A 17,956-nucleotide genomic window follows, 5' to 3' on the forward strand; every position below is an offset into this window, starting at 1 on the left:
TCACTCCTTGCTGTCCTAGAGCTTTGCCTGCCTGCAAGGTTTCCGCTTCCTCTGAGGGATCTGGTGTTTGTTTGTTGGTTTAATTCGTGTAATATTCCCCCTCCCCTGGAACTTTAAAGAAAGGGTTTTTAAGAACAGACCCCTGGTGTCCTTCTGGCCTTGCGTTTCGATGGTTCCCATCTTCCTTGTCTGCAGTTTCTCCTCTTTAAAAGGAGAGCCCTGAAAGCCTCCTGGTGGAGATATGGCTTGGTTGTGTCTTTTAAGCTGTTCATTTCCATTGAAATGTGGACTTTCACACGTTGTTCTGACCAAAGGGTCCCTTTAAAAAGTTCAGGGCAGATTTTCAAGTGGCTGGAAGTCATTACTCAGAGAAGCAGATGAAGGTTTAAGGAGGAAACTCAAGTGAGAGGTATGTTCCTCTGCTTTAAAATGTGAAGAGCTCAGTTCGAGTTAGGTGGAAAAAAGCCTCAGTCTATATTCGAAAAGACAGTCACGAGCTATGTGAGTCCTTTTTTCCTACCATTGAAGGGAAATGGCGTAGAAATGAGTATTAAGACAACTCACCGCAAATACAGAGACAGACAAGCCAAGGGCCACTCTGGGTTCCTTTTCACCTTGTGAGTTTTATTTTATTTTTTATTTATTTATTTATTTATTTATTTTGTCTTTTCTAGGGCTGCACCCGCAGCATATGGAGGTTCCCAAGGCTAGGGGTCTAATCAGAGCTATAGCCGCCGGCCTATGCCAGAGCCACAGCAATGCAGGATCCGAGCCGCATCTGCCACCCGCACCACAGCTCACAGCAACGCCGGATCCTTAACCCACTGAGCAAGGCCAGGGATCGAACCTGCAACCTGCAACCTCATGGTTCCTAGTTGGATTCATTAACCACCGAGCCATGAAAAAGGAACTCCCTTTACCTTGTGAGTTTTAGAGGCTCAGTGCAGGGATGGTCTGGACCAAAGAGGAACCAAGGGTTGTTCACAGCTTAATGAACAATCCCCCAGTGAGTAGAATAACCGGCTGTACTCTGGCACTGTCACTTCTGGACTCCACGTTTTGTAGGCGTGTCTGAGCCTGATCTTCTGAGCTGGACAGACACAGGTAACCCGCACTGCCTTCCCTTTCAACTGGAAGCACGGCGCCCTTGCTTCTTGGCAGGCACGAGACAGGGCTGATCCCATCCATCTCGCTGGACTGTGACAGGGGAAGGGTTGGGCACAGTGTCTGGTCCTGAGTCCAAGGCTCTCACCAAGCGGCAGCTATGACCGGTGCCATGGTGCTGCCCGCCCTGCCCTGGTTAGTCCTTAGGGGTAACAGGGTCCTGCATGTCCAGAGCAGCTTCACGGAGCTGCGCCCAGAGCCCCTCAGCGAAGCACAGATCAGCATTTCTTCTAAATTGCCCCTAAGTCCCTGAGCCAGTCTCCAGTGGTCTGGCGCTAGGGATTTGCATTTCTAACCGGCATCCCGAGCCACCCTGACATACCTGGAAGTCTGAGAACCTGGGGTTTGGAGAGAGGGGCCGCCCCTCTGTAGCGTGGGGCCAGCTCTGAAGGTGCCGTCTCTAAAGCACTATCAAAGTCCAGGCCCAGCAGTCCCTTCCCCACGGGGATGCTGCTTGTCATCTCAGGGATGGGGTTGCTCTCCAGAGAGAGGGCTCCTGTGGTCAGAGTCGGCTTTCCGTGGGCTGGCTGCCTGAGTGGAGGTGCCCTCGTTGAGAAGCACTGTCCCCTGCGATTGGGGTCATTGGCCTGGAGTTTCCATCTTTTCCTGATTTTTTCCCTGCCTGTGGCCCCTGCGGTTGCATGTAGCTCAGCCTCAGGTGCTCTGGAGGATTCCTGCCTGTCTCCCGGAGAGCCCCTAGCACTCTCCCAAATGAGTCTGTGCTACACCTCACAGCCTCGGAGCCTGGCAGAGATCCCCCGAGCCGCGTTGGCTTGCTATGGCTCTGCTCAGACCTCCCTGACAGGGCAGACCGAGGCCCTGCTCACCGTGCGGCGGCCGCTCCCTGCATCACGAGGCAGGTCCTGGGTAGGGGTGGCCCAGGCCCTTAGGCAGCCTGGGCTTGACTCTGACTTTGTGGCCACCTTGCTGGAAATGTCCCCGTGCACATCATGAGATCTGGCCCAAGCGTCTCACGATTGGAAAAGGCAAAGGCATTCTGCAAACTGGGCCACCAGACCTCCGGCGTGGACCCTCCCGTGTCCTTTGACTTGTTCATCCTCAGCATCCTAACACCACCGTCTCCGCTCCCGTCGGATGTGCTTTCAGTCGTTCTCCGGGGCCCTAACGCTCCAGTTTACAGCGCTTCCCATGGTCTGTGGGGGAAGGAGCACCTAGATGGGGCCTGGCCCAGAGCAGGAGCTCCGTTTCGTGTCAGCTGCCGCCACCGCCCTCTTTGGGATTGAAAGGACTGGTGAGGGACGGGAGGCAGGTCCCTTTGCTCCAGGCCCCTGCGGCGGACATCCGGGCGGGCGGCAGAGCTGCCCTCTGGGATTGGGAAGATGAAGCCAGAAGCTTGTAAGGGTGAGCTTGGTGGAGAGCCACTCTTGCCTTCTTCTCCTTCGGAGGAGGGCAGAACAGTGCCCTGCTGCCTCTGCCAGCGTCCCCTTGAGGGCGTGGCCACTCGTAGCCGGAGCATCGCCTCCCATTCCCGCCTGCAGGCTGCGCCGGGCTCTTCAGGAATCACGGTCTGTCGTCTCTGAATCACACTGCTGGGGAGTGGTTTGCAGAGATTCCCAAGTTTGTAATTAAAACAGTCGAGAAACAATTTTCACTGTAGGGAAAAAAAAAAAGAATAGCTGAACAGGAAATCTCTTTTAAGCAGATGTTGTGCTGTGCGCCCTGTAGAAATACTCTTTTGTCATCAGCCCAGCACAGTTATCTCAAGGCTTGAGAGAAACTCAGGGAACCTCTTTTCTCCTAACCCAGCGTTTTTCAGCGTCTAATATCATTTCACATTTAAAGGTGACAGCAATATCTTTAACGTTTTTCTATTGGATTAATAACGTTTAATGTTCAAAGCAATAAAGCGAAATGTTTTCGTGAGGGTGCTTTATATCACTGGCGGAAAATTCAAGTTTAAAGAAAAAAAAGAGAGAGAGAGAGAGACCACACACACAAAGTAATAGATGTCGAGAGCCATAAACCCGAAAGGGCGTGGAGGTGGTTTCTTGGAGCCGGTGGGTGTGGGTGTGCAGGGCGTGAGTCCCGCCCCGCCTGGCGCCAGGAGGGGCATCTGCTCTCGGGGGCCGGGAGCGCTGGGCGGGTGCCCTCGCCCACCCCCCCAGCCATTCGTCTCCCCCCAGCCGCGGAATATGACAATGTTAGCATTTTTCATGTCCCTGACGTTACCATTAATAAAGCAATGATCCAAAAGGGGCTTTGCTGAGTCTGTTCTTTATGCTCCCATCACTCACGACCAGATAATTTCACACAGGATCGTTTTAAAATTAAATGACGATAAAAACGCTCTGCTGTTCTGTGTTCACCAGTTCATAGAAGTCTATCAAGTCATTAATGTGTCATGACAAACTGCTCGATGGATACAAGAGTAATTAATTATTTGAATAAATAACAAGTTGAACTTGGGGCTCTGAACCACAATGACATATGCATCCCATTAAGGGCGTCTTGGAAGCTTTCAGGGCGCTGGTACGAAGAGTTAAAATGCAGGCCAGGGTGTTGGAAATGATGAAAAACAATTTCGTAAACACAGGGTAACATTTTACAGGGAGAAAGCCAAAGTGTCACGTTTCCATGCCCACATGGAGTTCGGTGTTAAAAGTTCTCTGGCTGCGGCCATTTCACGATACCACTTCATCAGTGATGATTTCAGAGAACAATTATACAGATTTTCATAATCACCATTAATCTCTGCATATTTTTCAAGATAATTACAGCAATTATTATTTAGCTTTCTCTTTTATATGCCCATTGTGGAAAGGAACAAGTGCTTATTACACTGGATAGTTCAAAGAACCCTGGATTAAATTCTTTGTCATCTCTGTGCTCATTATTTCAACTCGTGTTGCCGCTGAAAGTTCATCAGCTCCAGAAATGAGAGCCGTATTAGCAGGCTCTATTATTAAATCTTAAGGCTGAGCTCTGAGCGTGGTTAGCGTGGATGGCTGAATTGTTCGTCGGTGGGACTGCTGGGTTCGGTTGGAATTACTGTCAGGTGGCAGGCGATGCCGGTGACAGGTGGAGTCGGAGATGGGTGGCAGCCTCACACCCATTTTCCATGAGAGACTCACAAAGTGAACTCCCAACCAATATTTAGAGAATACATTTCGATGACATGCCCTTTAAAGGTTAATATTAAATCTGAAACCTGGGTAATTTGTGGCATTGTACTTCAGAGACACAGCGAGCAGATAGAAGGGAGCCCACCCCTCAGGATTCCAGATCAAAGCAAGCGTCAGCCCAGACCTCCGCTCTGTCTCAGACTGCTCCTTTTTGCCAGTCCGTCAGGGCCACGTTTGGGAAGCGTGACATGCTGCTTGCAAGAGAAGGTGTTTCCTGGGAAAAGCCCCTTGAACATTCTGCTGGCTAGAGGGCACCCCTGTATAGATTGGGGTGTGCCCCGTGCCAACTACGGTGGTAATTCTGTCGCCCCCGGCCATCACACATCAGTCTGCTACCTGAGGGGAAGGAAGGCCAGGCCTTTGGTTTTGAACTGGAAAACCCCAGTGTTTGAGCTTTTCTGTACAGCGAGACAAATAGAAGTCACAAAAATGGGGTTTTTTTTTTCTCTTGAAGTGGAGTGTTGGTATACAGTTATGACCCGGTTCGAAGGCACACAGGCAGTGCAGTCTCACCTGGACGTGCGTTGGACTTGGGTTGCTGTGAGACTCTCCGTAGCAGGTCCCTCTTTGGTCCAGGTCTGTCTATCACGGTGGCCGGGCTTTTGGAATCACCAGGCAGCTTGGGGAGGATGAAGCCCGGGGCCTCCCGTGGTGACCCACCGCCCCATTCAAGGCCCGCCCCCGCCCCAGGGCTCAGGCCTTGAGCTTATCCTAGATTCTTCCCTTCATGTGGTGTGGGGTGGGGGTGCCCAGGTCCCACTAATCGTGATCAGAAGATCTCTGTGCTGTGGTGCCAAACTGTCTCATTTTGTACCATTTTTTGTTCATCTGTAAGCGGTCTCTCGGTTATGACCCCTTTCCAGTTTGTGGGACGCTCGGGCCTGAGGGCCTGTTGGCAAAGCACTTGGGCAAATAAACAAGCAGTTAAAAGCTTCCTCGTTGATGCTGAAGGACAGGAGTTAGAATGTCCCTTTTTCACAGAGGCCTAAAGAATTCTCATCTCGAAACCCAGCTTTCTTCTGGAATGTGGCCTTGCCTCGATCGTCACCTCATCCTTGCAGGCCTGGACCAGCCGGAGCTCGGGATCTGGGGAAAGACACTGGGACAGACCCTGGGATAGCGCGCAGTAGCAAGTGCACGCGAGGCCGCGGACTCCGATGAGTGACGGCCTGAGAGGGCCCCGCAGGGTACCTGGGGGCTGGTTTGGGAGCTCCCAGGCAGGAATGGGCTCTTGAGGCCGAGGTACGGCAGGGAGAAGGGCAGACCACATCCAGATGGACTTGGTCAGGAAGTGGTGAGTAGCTTGGGTAGCGAGATCCCGAGATCCCGCGGTGTAGGCAGCCAGGATGAGGGGGGCGGCTGCACCGCAAAGCCAGGTCAGGGTCAGCCTGCGAGGGCCTGGCCTTTGCACAGGAGCCTATAAACTGGAGGAAACAGCTGAAGATCTTAAGTAAAGGAATTGCGCAAGGAGACCTGCACTGAAAGCGAACCCCGAAGATCTGTCTTGGGCACAAGCCGTGTCTCCCAGGGGAGAGCGCCCAGCAGACGCCGCCGAGGTGGTTCCTTACCGTCGTCTGCTGTGCGTACCTTCCATTCACTTGCTCGCCCTTCGCGGCTCCACCTCCGGGCTTCCATTCTTAGGTGACTCTCCGTGCTGCGTGGTGTTCCCCTCTTCCTCGTGGGGTGGGAGGGCAGCGGACCCGGGAGGGCTCCCTTCTGCCCCAGCTTCGTGTCCCCGACCAGTCCCTTCCCTCCTGGGCCTCCCACCCTTTGACAGACAGGGAGATGGTCACACCTCCTGGGGCCACTAGGAGGTTCAAGTGGGCATGTCACCTGGAGAGACGCCCCTCCAGAGTGGGGTTGCCCTCCGGAGTGGGGGTGAGGACTGGCTGCAGACACCCAGAGGACCTGGGACACCATCCCTCCCTGCCCTGTGACTCCAGGGCTGGGAGGGGAGGCCCCTGGCCCAGAACCTGCTGTGACCCTTCGTGATGGTTGCTTGGGGAGAGGAGGTCAGCTGCTGGCTGCAGTGGGCCAGGCGTGGGGCGGTTTGTGAATTGTATCTTCTGAGCTTTAACTCCAGGTCTCATCACCCGTGCGTAGACTCAGGTTTGTGAGACAGAAGAAGGGCCGGGCTGGGAGCCGTCTTTGACATCATCTGATCCTAGGCCATCACGTGCTGGTTTTAGCACCTATTGACTTTGTAATGCCAGCCTTCTTCAGTATTTCTTCGTTGACATTTTATTGTAAGGCAGAACTTTCCGTTATCCCCAGTTTGTGCAAATTAGTGCAGAGTAGTGAATGCTTTTTTCCTTTTTCTTTCTTTTTTTTTTTTTTTTTTTTTTTTTTTTTTTTGCTGTCTAGGGCCGCACCTGAGGCATATGGAAGTTCCCAGGCTACAGGTCGAATTGGAGCTGCAGCTGCCGGCCTACACCACAGCCACAGCAACACGGGATCCGAGCCTCGTCTGTGACCTACATCGTAGCTCACAGTAACACTGGATCCTTAACCCACTGAGCAAGGCCAGGGATCGAACCCACATCCTTGTAGACACTTTGTTGGGTTCTTAACCCACTGAGTCACACAACAGGAACTCCCGTACTATTGAATTCTTAGATATTGTTATCATTATTTATTTTGATGCTCAAGTTTTTTCCCTATTTAGCCAGCGGGAGCCCCTTTCGGCTGGCTCTTGTGTCCTTTTGCTGCCTTTCTCTGATCCTCTGAGAATCTTTACCTTCCGGCACAACGGGCTGTCCCAGCTGTGTTCCTCCCCTGCCCAGCCCCAAGGCAGCCGCTTCAGAGGCCCCGGTCCCGTCAGAGGAGAACCCTGGAAACCAAAACCTGGGCACTGGCTGTGCTCATCACCCTCAAGGTGCCATGGCTTCTCCCTCTGCAGAGAGAAATGAATGTGCACGCGTGTACGTTTGAGCACATGTACGTACATGTAAATGCACACGTGTGTATACACAGTCTGCTCATTAAAGCCGCGTTTATCCCGACTCCTCCAGCTGTCGATCCAGCATCACGGATCCCTCCCAACCTTCCTCCCGTTGCTCTGCCAGCTTTTCTTCCTCGGCCTGAGCCTCAGCTGTCGGCGTTCCTTGGTATTCTGTCCTTGGCCTGCCTCTCTCCTCGGCCGTGTTTTCTTCCCAGAATGTCCTACCTCCCCTCACGTCCTCCGTTATCACCGCGCTGGTACCTCCCAGACGCTTCTTCAGGCCCCACTCCTGGGCTTCCGTCCTGGGCCATTCGCACCAACCAGCCTTGCGTCCTCAGGTGTCTCACAAGACCTTCAAACTAACGCATCCAGGTGGAGCCCACCGGCTTACCCCGTGGTTTCCCTCAGCCCCAGGCCCTACATCAGCACCTGGCTGACCCTCCCAGCTCTTTCAGCCGGAACCTCAGGCACCCTGACCCTCCCCTCCTCCCGGGTCCTTCCACAGCCCATCGCAGGGTCCCTTAATTCTGCCATCCAAATGTCCTTCCGCTTGTCCCCTCTCCTCCATTCTTTCGGTCTCGGTCCTCGTCCAGGCCACCAGCATCCCTTGATTTACCGTCAGAACCTCCTCCCAGGGACCTTGCCTCCAGCCGCTCTTCTCCCAGTCTGTTCCTCTCCACAGCCTGGGGGTCATTCCTAAAATATAAATACAACATATTTCGCTCTCTCCAGTGCGAAAACCCTTCAGTGGCTCCCCAGGGACCTCACAGTGACATTCAGGCCACTTTACGTGGCAGTCAGGGCTCCTCATGAGCTGGCCTTCTTACTTCTGTGCACCTGTTTCGGAGACTGTGATCTATAGCATCCCCCGCCCGGAAACTCTGACGGGGGGAGAAAGCAAATTGCAGAACAGTTAGTTATGCTCTGATGCTATTTGTATTAAAAACACAGGCACATATCCCTCAAAATCTGTATTTCTTCTACACATGCAAACACATATGTAAGCCATAGGAAACAGGGTGGGGGAACCCCAAGAACTGTGTGCAGACACTCCCACGGCTGTCCCCGAGGCGGGCCCTCGGGCTCTGGATTCAGGGGGCATTTTAACAAAGCTAGACTAGGAGTTCCCACCGCGGCTAAGTGGTAGCAAACCTGACTAGTTCATTGCATTGATGAGGATGCCGGTTTGATCCCTGGAGCCCGGCTCCATAGGTGAAGGGTCAGGTGTTGCTGTACCCTGTGGTATAGGTCACAGGTGTGTCTCGGATCCCAAGTTGCTGTGACCGTGTCATTGGTCGGCAGCTACAGCTCAGATTCGACCTCTAGCCTGGGAACCTCCACATGCAGGGTGCGCCCTAAAAAGGAAGAAACCAAAGAAACCATAGCTGGACTATTAGAACTGTTTCTTTAGAAAATGTATTTATTGATCAGTTTGAAAAAAAAAAAAACTTAAAAATATACACGAGTTGGTTTTGAGAAGGGGAGAAGAGCCATGGAAAAGAAAGTGCACCTTTCCGGCCTGGGGCCTGAGCCTGGACGAGGCCTGTCCCTTCTCCATCAAGGCTTTGCCTCTGTAACAGGACAGTGGCTGTTTAGACCATGCCTGCCCTCAGCAGCAATGTGGTTGCTCCTGGTGACAGCACATCTGCATCGGTCCCTCAGTTCTGCTCTTCATTCTTCGCTTGCAAAGCCCCTTTTCTTGGCCTCGAGCTGTCCGAGGGCTTTGTGTGTCCACTGTGGGCAGCAGGTGTGAACACAGGTGATGGTGACTCACCTGGAGCCCCTGGGCAGCTAGCAAGAAGTGTCACTTAAATGGATTTCGTCTTTACTTTGAACGAAATGCAGTTGGTCTCTGCCCCAAATCAGTACGTACTGATAAAGTTTCAAAATGCATTTCTACAGCAGTGAGAATGTTCCGTTCATATATTTAGAGTCCCTTATGGGCGTGGAGCGTGGCCCAGCCTCTGTGGGTTCCCACCCTCACAGCAGAGACCTGGGGTGGCTATTCTGCTGCAAGGCCCCCTGCAGGAGGGTTAGGAGGGCTGGAGGGGTGGGGGCCCTGGAGGGAGAAGGGCTCAGGACTAAAGTGACAGTTACTGTCAGGTGGTAGGTGTTTCAGAGGGCAGTTTTCTTCTCTTTGCTTTAGGGGCTCTTTTCCTGAGGACATTGAGCACCTGGGCCAAGCTGGGACCTTGTGGGGCTTAACCTGCGACAGCAGCAGAGTAGACGCCGGGAGAGCCAAGGCCAGGGTGCTGGTGGGGCCCTCCTGGGCAGGCTGCACTCCTCTGCCTCCAGAAGCCTTTAGAGCAGGAGCCACAGCCTCGGTGCCATGATTTAGTTGGACACACTTGCATTTTTGCATAAAAGCAGAGAGAGAGAAAGGCCTGCCTTGGAAGGCTTTTCCTCCAGTGCAGGAGGGATGGTGATGGTGACAGTTTGTGCCTGGGCTCTCTGCTTTTCTCTCCTTCAGACTTCACAGCGCCCAGGTAATATTTCCTTCTCCTGCAGGTGAGGAAACAGACACGGAGAGGAAACCGCTTGTCCTAAGTCAGAGGTGGGGTGGGACCTGGCCTGGGCCCCTGCCCTGAAGAAGGGGAGGCCTGCTGTGCCTGCTGCAGGCCCACCGTGCTGCCCAGGGGCGTGGCCGTCCCCCGTTAGGGAGGACCGTGTGTGACGGTGCTCCCGCTCGCTGGTTGGGCCCCGGGTCCCTCCTTCCGCCCACAGAGCCGCCTCGTGCGTGGGACTCAGGGAGCTCTCGCTGTGGTGACAAATCGCTGCTTTTGGCATGTGAATAACATGGCAAAACAAATTACTTTGGGGCTTTAGAAGGAAGTCGTTGGCCTTGGGTAGGCTCCGTTGGAATGTCACCTAGCAGACGCTCTGGGGGCATCCACGGCTATCTTCCAAGGAGTATCCCCCAAGTGAAATCACCAAGAAGGCAGACCGGGCTTGGTGTTTTGGTTTGCAAATGAGTTTTGAGAAATGGCCTTGAGATCTGGAGTTGTTGGCATTCTTCCCATCACAAATTGTAAAGGACTTTTGAAACACAGCAGGAAAGGGAAGAAGAAAGGCCCGGGTTGCTGGTTATTTACAACCCAAGCCCCAAGCAGGTACGTGGAATGAAAGGCCTCCCACCATTCCAGCGGCATTTAATTTCATTCTGAAAACGCCTGGCTGCCAATAAGCCGTGTCGTTCACCATCAGCGCTGCAAGGACCTGCGAGGAACTGTGACCAGGTTCACTTAACACCACTCGGCAACTGTAAGCAGATAACAAATGAGATGCTGGTAATGCAGTCTTTCTGGGTTTTGGTTTTGGTTTTGTTTTTTGGGTTTTTTTTTTTTTTTTTTTTTTTTTTTTTGCTTCTTAGGGCCACACCCGAAGCATATGGAAGTTCCCCTGTAGGGGTCGATGGAGCTGCAGCTGCCAGCCTACACTATAGCCTCAGCAACGCAGGATCCTTAACCCATGTCCTCAGGGATACTAGTCAGGGATCAAACCCATGTCCTCAGGGATACTAGTTGGGTTCATCACCGCTGAGCCACAATGGGAGCTCCTAGTCCTTTCTTTTCTTTCTTTTTTTTTTTTTTTTTAATTTTACATTGTTTACCATGTGACAGTATGGCCCTCTTTATCAAGCGTGTTGCAGTTAATACATGTGTCGATGGAGTATTTCCACGTGGAGGAAGGAATCAGCAGCCCTGACCACGGTGACGGGGTGGTCCTGGGCTCAGTGCCTTTGGGAATTGGGCAGCAGTGGGTTCGTGTTGGACCCCAAGTCCAAGGGCGCGTGTGTGGAGGGGAGGACCAAGGGACGGCCCTGAGGGGTCGCCTTGGCGAGTAAAGTCATGGTTCCCATGCAAAGGGAAGACGCAGGCCGTGACCCTGACCTGCTGCCAGGCAGAGTTCCTATGGATTCATGGCAGAGCTGTCTGTGCCAGCAGGAATCCAATTTTATGTCCAAATATGGTGTGCACATCGGGCTGCTTCCTCAGGGAGAGCAAAGGCAGGTAGCCCGGTCACCCCACCCCGGTTTCCTTCTTTAAGCTGGGGGGTGGTATTAACACAGGAGCAGATTAGAGCTCTATTTGTTTAAACCTTGCAGATTCTGTAAGCATTCGCAATCCTCCTGACTTGCAGCGCCTGATTGTAAAAAGAACAGTTGAATGAGCTCATTGTTTCCCGGCTTTTTTCTTTAATGTATTTTACAAACACTCTGGTGACAGGCCTGACACACTGATTTCTATGTACTCGCACTTCAGTTTGGGATTACAGCATTAATAACAGAGTTCCATGCATCATGCCATTTTTAAGCATGATCGTTATGATAAAGGGCATATACTTAATTACAGGCCTGCTTAATTACAGCTCTGTTGAAGCTCGTTTGTTTAGGAGAATGCTAATTGCGCCACGGAGCCCGCGGCACATCCCTGCTTTCATCTGCTGTATGTGCCGCTTGGTGCCGAGGATCAGCGTTTTGTTAAAACTGCCACCAAAAATAAAATTGAAAAAGAAGCAACAAAGGAAGAAGAAGGGGGAAGCGCCGTCCTGGTCTTGAGAGAAAGCCTGCCTGGCGAGGCGCTCGGGGTCGGAGCAGAAGCCCGCGCTGGCCCAGGGCCCCCTTCACCATCACAGCAGCCCCTGGACGACTGCTGTTGTCTCCGTTTAACCCACCGGACACACAGTGGGCCCACACGCCTGCTGCCTGCCACACCGCTGCAGCGCCAGTGCCAGCTGGGCTCTGGGCTTGAATCCTGGCCCCATCAAGCGTAGCTCCTCCCAAGCCAGGTTTCCGTATATACCTTGTGCGTGATCATTTTCAGGGCTGAGTCACTTGATCCGTGTCCACTACTAGTGTGTGGTCAGCCGGTGCAGTTGCCTTGCTTTTGTCTCTTTCCAGCCTGGGGCTGGGCCACAAGAGGTGTCACCTCCGAGGTTTGGGCAGCTGAGGGCTCCGGGCCCCAGGAATGCCCCCTTTCGCACCAGTGAGGAAAGGACAGACTTCTCTGTCGTGCTTCTGGGTTGTGGCCACAGGTTGGTCAGGCCGTGTCTGTGTGAGGACCGCATACAAACCCCAGGCTGAGGGGGAGAGGAGGTTGAAGGGACGGGCCTGTACCCCTAAGCCGAGGCTCCGTGAGAGCTGGGCCCGCTTGTCACGGCTCTGCACCTGCACCGTGTGCGTCACTCTGGGGAGGACTCTGCCGTGGCCTGAACGCTAGGAGGAGAATCCCGGCCCCCCGGTGCTAAAAGAAGAGCGAGAGCAAACACTGGCCAAGGCGAGGGCAGAGGGAAGGAAGCGCGGCTCCTCCCCGCAAAGCCAGGATGGGGATGATCCATGAGGGTCCTCTGGAGCACAGGAAGAATGTGTGCCACTCTGTGGGGTCAGCCAGCAGCTGCGGCGCCGCGTCGACCCCTAGCCTGGGAACTTCCATGTGCCACGGCTGCGGCCCTAAAAAGACACACCAAAAAAAAAGAGAAAGAAAAATGTGTGCCATTGATTTTCAGAATGATGCTTGGCAAACCTCTCGTTATCTTAAGATATGGGAAGGCTAGCCAGATAACGAGAATAGAGATGGATGGGATGGAATCAGAAAGGGATTCAGCCGTCCCCCGTCCCGCAGCGCAGCTTCCTACCCAAGGTGCAGAATCCCTCCCTGACTCCCCAGGTGGTCATCTGTCCGGCCGGGCCCTCCCCTCCCCGGCTCTGCGCCCCCTCCCTGCCTCCCGTCTTCCCCAGAGGAGGGCAGGGTCTCCCCTCGGAACTGTGCTTGCCCCCCTTCCTGGGACGGCCGTGAGAGCACCGGCAGGCATTTGATGACGCCCGCCTTCTGGACCAGAGCCCCGTCTCCCCGCGCTTCCTGTGTGCTGGGCTCTCGGCGTGAGCAGAAGTGGGCAAGTCGGTGGGATCTCAGGCCTTTCTGGAGCAGCAGATCGGATGGCCTCCTCTGCTCCCTTCCTGCTGCCTCAGGTCCCCTGCCATCCCTAGGCTGCCCACGGTGACGACCTCCTGGGAAGGCAGCCCTAACTCTGAGCAGACCAAGGCGGCAGCTGCGTCCCACTGGCACCAGGGCTGCCCCTCCGCCCCTCTGAAGAGTCAGGTCCTGGTACTGATTTACCCACCTGCAGACGCGTCTTTTTTCGTGTCTCCCGCTGTCGGTCCAGCGTGAACGCCTCTTTCGTTCCATCTAATACAGTTGGTGTTTTGGACCTAGAGTGCAGGGTGTAACAGAGACCTTTAGTAAATTCCATCTGCTAAGTTTAGCCCATGACCCCAACTTTTTGAGACCTTAATTGGCTTTCTTTCTGTTACCCGGTTTATAGACTGTCCCCCTCAGCCGCCTACTGGATAAAGCCTACTGTGCATGTCTTCATTGAAGTAATTGATAACGCCCCGGGCACCCTCCAGAGAGGTCGCTCGAGGTCAGCGTCTGTCTATTAATCAGCTTCTCGAACGTCTAGTCCAAGCAGTTATGGGTTCTCCTACCCTTAGCGTCATCCGCCCATGTTTATCCATCTTCTCCATGTGGGTAACATGAGACATTTGTCAAATGCTTTGCTAAAATCTGCGTTCTTTCAGCCTCCCGTAATCTTGGCTATGCTAGATTTTTTAAATAAATGGAACATGGTTGGCAGGTCATCTGTTTAGCAAACTCTCACCGGCTCCTGGGGACTCGGGCTCCCTTTTCAGGGACCCTGAGGGTGTCACCATCACTGTTCCTCTCAGCCAGCTTCCGTCCAGGGGCTTTGGCCATGAGACCCTACGGACTTGCTTTCTTTTCATCCAAGATTGTAAAAATCTGTTTTCTAGATGATTATGGGAGCATTTGGCTGTGCCCATCCTTCTCTCAGCAACTGGCAAAGTGATAACTTATTTCCAAGTTCCCATCTCCCTCCCTCCACCAGCCAGCTCCACTCCAGATCGGATTAGATCCTTGGTCCTCCGACTGTCTCCTCTGCCGCTGAACCCCCTCCGGAGAGTGTGGCCCCCAGTCCCGAAGGCGCCCTCACTGCAGCCTCTTACCTCTCAGACGGTCTTAGGGCTGTATCTTCCTTTTCTCCTCTCACGTGTCTCCCAGGCTGCAGCCCCGTTACGGGGGCGCTGAGCCCCCTGTGCTGGAACAAGAACACAGAGGTGGCTCACACAGGGACAGCCGGAGGCCCATGACCAGGAGAGGAGATGCAGCCCCGGCCAGGCACCCAGGGAGCAGGCAGGGCTTTGGGGACAGCTTCCTGCAGGAGGACACTCAGCAGACCCAGCAGGATGGGGGGAGCGAGGTGAAGGGAGGGCAGGGAGCACCACCCTTGGAAACCCTCCATCCCTTCCTCCGGCCACAGGCTGACTGCCGGCCTCCTTCCCTCCCTCCCGCCCAGCGCTCCCAGGCCCCTCACTTCCCGGGGTAACCAGGCCACCTTACCCCTTTCCAGAACACAAGTTTCCTGAACACACACTGTCATTTAGACAGAAGCAGCTGCCGCCAGTGAGGAGGGAGATCGTCACCATATCTTAACCAAAAACACCCAGACTCCAAATCGGCCTTTAAACACCCAGGGCAGGAAGCCTAGTGGATAAATGATCAGCGTTCTCAGCTTAGTGATGCAGCCCAAGGCGTGCTCGCTGGAAACTGCTCCCTACGCATTTGGCCGGCCTGCTTCCCGAGCACAGGAGGGAGTTCTGCCCTGGGGCCCTGCCGCCTGTCCTGTGGGCAGAGAAAAGCCAGGAAAGAGGTACTCGTGCAGAGAGCCGAGAGTGACACAGGCAAGGCAGGTGACAGTGGGGACTGTGAGAATTTGAAGGAGAGAGAAAGTGGGCCGTGGCTGCCTGACTTGGGCAGCCAGGAGGGCAGTGCCGTGATGGAGAGCAGGGGGGCCGGGAAGGAGCCGGTTCCAGAAGGCAGTGTGGGGGCTGTTTGTGCGCACGCCCACCTCCTGGCCAGTAGGTCTGATGAAAAGGAGTCATAGAAGGGCAGCTAGATGCTCGGGGAGGGCGTGGTGGTGTCGGAGCCGTGAGAGGCCCTGGTGTGGAAGACGCAGGTGTGGTCTCAGAGATCACAGGTGTATCTCACGGAAGGGCCGAGGACTGGCCACCCCCTTGCCGCCTGTGTGGCGCCAGCCCCCACTCTGCGATTGATCCGAGATGCCGTGGGTGCTGTGTGCCTGCCTGCCTCTGTGACGTCGGGAAGGGTGCCAGGGTCACAAGTCAGGGCCACATTGGGTGGACGGTGGCAGCTGCTGGGAGGGGCGCTTGGCCTCTTGGGCCCCAGGTGGGCCTGGTCCTGCCCTCCTAGAAGGCATCGTGGTCTTTCACAGCTGGTTTTTCCTACCTGTAAAGGAGCGTGTGGAGTCGTTGCACATGTGATGTGCTGTGTGAGTTTACTGTGGGTGTCCCCTCTGCTCTCTGGGGAAGTATCCCACTGTCCCCAGGGCTTAGCTGGTCCCTTCCAGGCAGTGAGGGCAGGTCGCAGGGGCCTCCGTGATGCGAAGGCTCTGACCACGGACGTCTCTGTCCGAGCCCAGTGGCCAAGCAGCCTTCCCAAGCGGGAGGGAGGCTTCCAGCGCAGCAGCTGGGGCCAGCTGTGCTACTTCTTTGTCTTCAGACTTGCCCGAGAAGTTTCATTTTTTTCTTCCCAGAAATTATGAACATAAAATGAGACATTTGGCTCATCTTACTGATCAGAGAGGATCTGCCCCAGATTTCTTACTTTCTCTTCTTTCCTTTTCTCCTTTCTGTGTCTGTGACTCTTTTATCTCTTTGGACTGGAAAAAAAAAAAAAAAAAATTATCCACCACATGTGTGCCAGAGGCCGATTTTCGATGTTTGGGGAAGCGGCAGGGAACTGATCACTCCATTTCTTCCTGTAACCACAGGTTACCAGAAAACCGTGACCTGTGGCATGAGGCCACCAGGCCGTGCCAGTGGCTGGGACCAGGGAGGCCACGTTTGGCCTCTGCTTAGGCCGGGTAGAGCGCCGGGCCCAGGAGCACCCTTTGCCATCTCCACAACCCACCCAGCTGCCCAGTCATGCTCTGTCCTGTGCAACCTCTTCTTCCAGGTGCCAGGTTGCCGCTAATGTTTATTCTGTTCATCCTGAGAGATGACATGTGGCTCCAGGCTGCAAATTTTTTTTTTTTTTGTCTTTTTGCCTTTTCTGGGACCATTCCCCGCAGCATATGGAGGTTCCCAGGCTAGGGGTCTCATCAGAGCTGTAGCTGCCGGCCTACGTCACAGCCACAGCTACATGGGATCCGAGCCGCGTCTGTGACCTACACCACAGCTCACGGCAGCACCGGATCCTTAACCCACTGAGTGAGGCCAGGGATCGAACCCGCAACCTCATGGTTCCTAGTTGGATTCGTTAACCGCTATGCCACAACGGGAATCCCCAGGCCGCGATTTGACAGCAATGACCCGGGACTGGTGGGTGTGCAGGGCTGCAGAAGAACCTGAACCACTGACCCCTTCTCCCTGTTTTTCTGTGCTAGGGACCCATCTCCCCCACCTACTCTGTGCCCTGTTAAAACCAGCAGATAGGTGAGCCTTCATTCAGCCTGTGACACTGGGCCCAAGACCAGGAGCCAGCGCTGGGGGCCGTGCAGCCCTGCCTGCTGAGCACCTGGGCCCCCTCTGGGCACCACGCATGCGGCTCACACCTACTCCACATGTAAGCCCGGGCACCCAAAGCCGTGGCCGGGGTCCTAACCCAGTCTGTCTGACTCCAGAACCACTCTTGCCTCCAATCTGGACCTTCCCCATGGGCCCAACAGCCGGGTTGTGATTCCAGCCTCAACAGAGAGACTGTCTTGCCAACACCTCACTGCTCACCTCCTACCTGGATGCCCTTGACCCCCTCAGCCCTCGTGCATCCCTGTCCTGCTGCTGGACCCTACCTGCTCTGACAGCTCTTGTCTCTGCCTCTGCGTGGTGTCTGCCTCCCTCACCGGGTGTGTGGCGGGGAGCAGGGCTGGTACCGGGCACGCATCAGCCGAGGCCCCGCTCACCCGGGGGCCGTGACCAGTGCGTACGTCTGTGTCAGTATCTCACATTCCTGAACGTCAGCCGTGTCTATAATGCCATTTCCTCTCTTTTTTTCTCCTTTTGCAGCAATGGATGGTGTGCCTTTTATGATTTCAGAGAAGTTTTCCTGTGTTCCAGAAAGTGTAAGTTTCATACATGCCCCCCGCCTTCTGCCACCCCAGCTGGGCGCTCTGCTCAGCGTGCAGCACTGTGCGGGCAGCCCCCTCTCCCTGCCCCTCCCCCTGCTCGAATCACGGCTGCCCTCGTGTTCGACTCCCCACCCCAGCCTGAGCTGGGAGTGGGCCATGTTGCTTCCTGGGCCCCTTCAGCTAACGTTGCACATAGTAGGTGCTTGAGAGGTGAAAGGAAAGAAGGGATGAGGGTGGGGAAGGAGTGAGACGGACCAGCACACACACTGGCCGCAGCCGCAGCGCAGCCTGTTCATCTCACGTGTTGTAAATGGCACTGAAATTCACTGGCTGTAAGGGTTCTTGTTTCCAAGTTGTCTTACTAATTTCTGTTATTTTTTTATTTAACAATGACAGTGCCCAGCAGAAAGAAAGCTATGCCCCTTTCCCGTTGTCAGTGCTGCATTCCATAGTAACCACGTCCTCTGCTCGAAACCGCAGGCGTTCCTTGGTGGGGCTGGGCCTGCTAGTGCAGGTTGCCCAGCAGCTGTGGGTCTCCCACCCACTG

General features: G+C 54.5%; 1 protein-coding gene and 1 long non-coding RNA gene across 4 annotated transcripts in view; one reads left to right on the top strand and one right to left on the bottom strand.

Moving 5' to 3' along the window:
• Positions 1-17,956, top strand: part of MVB12B (multivesicular body subunit 12B) — a 172,332-nt gene that overhangs the window by 128,860 nt on the left and 25,516 nt on the right. For both annotated transcript variants that reach the window (XM_021068965.1, XM_021068968.1), the window contains exon 8: positions 17,348-17,403. In XM_021068965.1, the coding sequence (XP_020924624.1) occupies positions 17,348-17,403 (56 nt within the window). The remainder of the gene's footprint in view (positions 1-17,347; positions 17,404-17,956) is intronic.
• LOC106509263 lies at positions 83-14,973 on the bottom strand. Of its 2 annotated transcripts, XR_001306629.2 has the most exons (5): positions 14,664-14,973; positions 14,270-14,361; positions 13,369-13,456; positions 7,865-7,944; positions 83-2,776 (listed from the first exon to the last, which is right to left on the bottom strand). It is a non-coding gene; the product is annotated as an uncharacterized LOC106509263 (long non-coding RNA). The 2 variants fall into 2 exon arrangements; XR_002337575.1 differs by lacking the exons at positions 83-2,776; positions 7,865-7,944 and adding an exon at positions 8,649-12,327.

Source organism: Sus scrofa, chromosome 1, assembly GCF_000003025.6.
Source record: "Sus scrofa isolate TJ Tabasco breed Duroc chromosome 1, Sscrofa11.1, whole genome shotgun sequence".
In the NCBI taxonomy this organism is placed as follows: Eukaryota; Metazoa; Chordata; class Mammalia; order Artiodactyla; family Suidae; genus Sus; species Sus scrofa.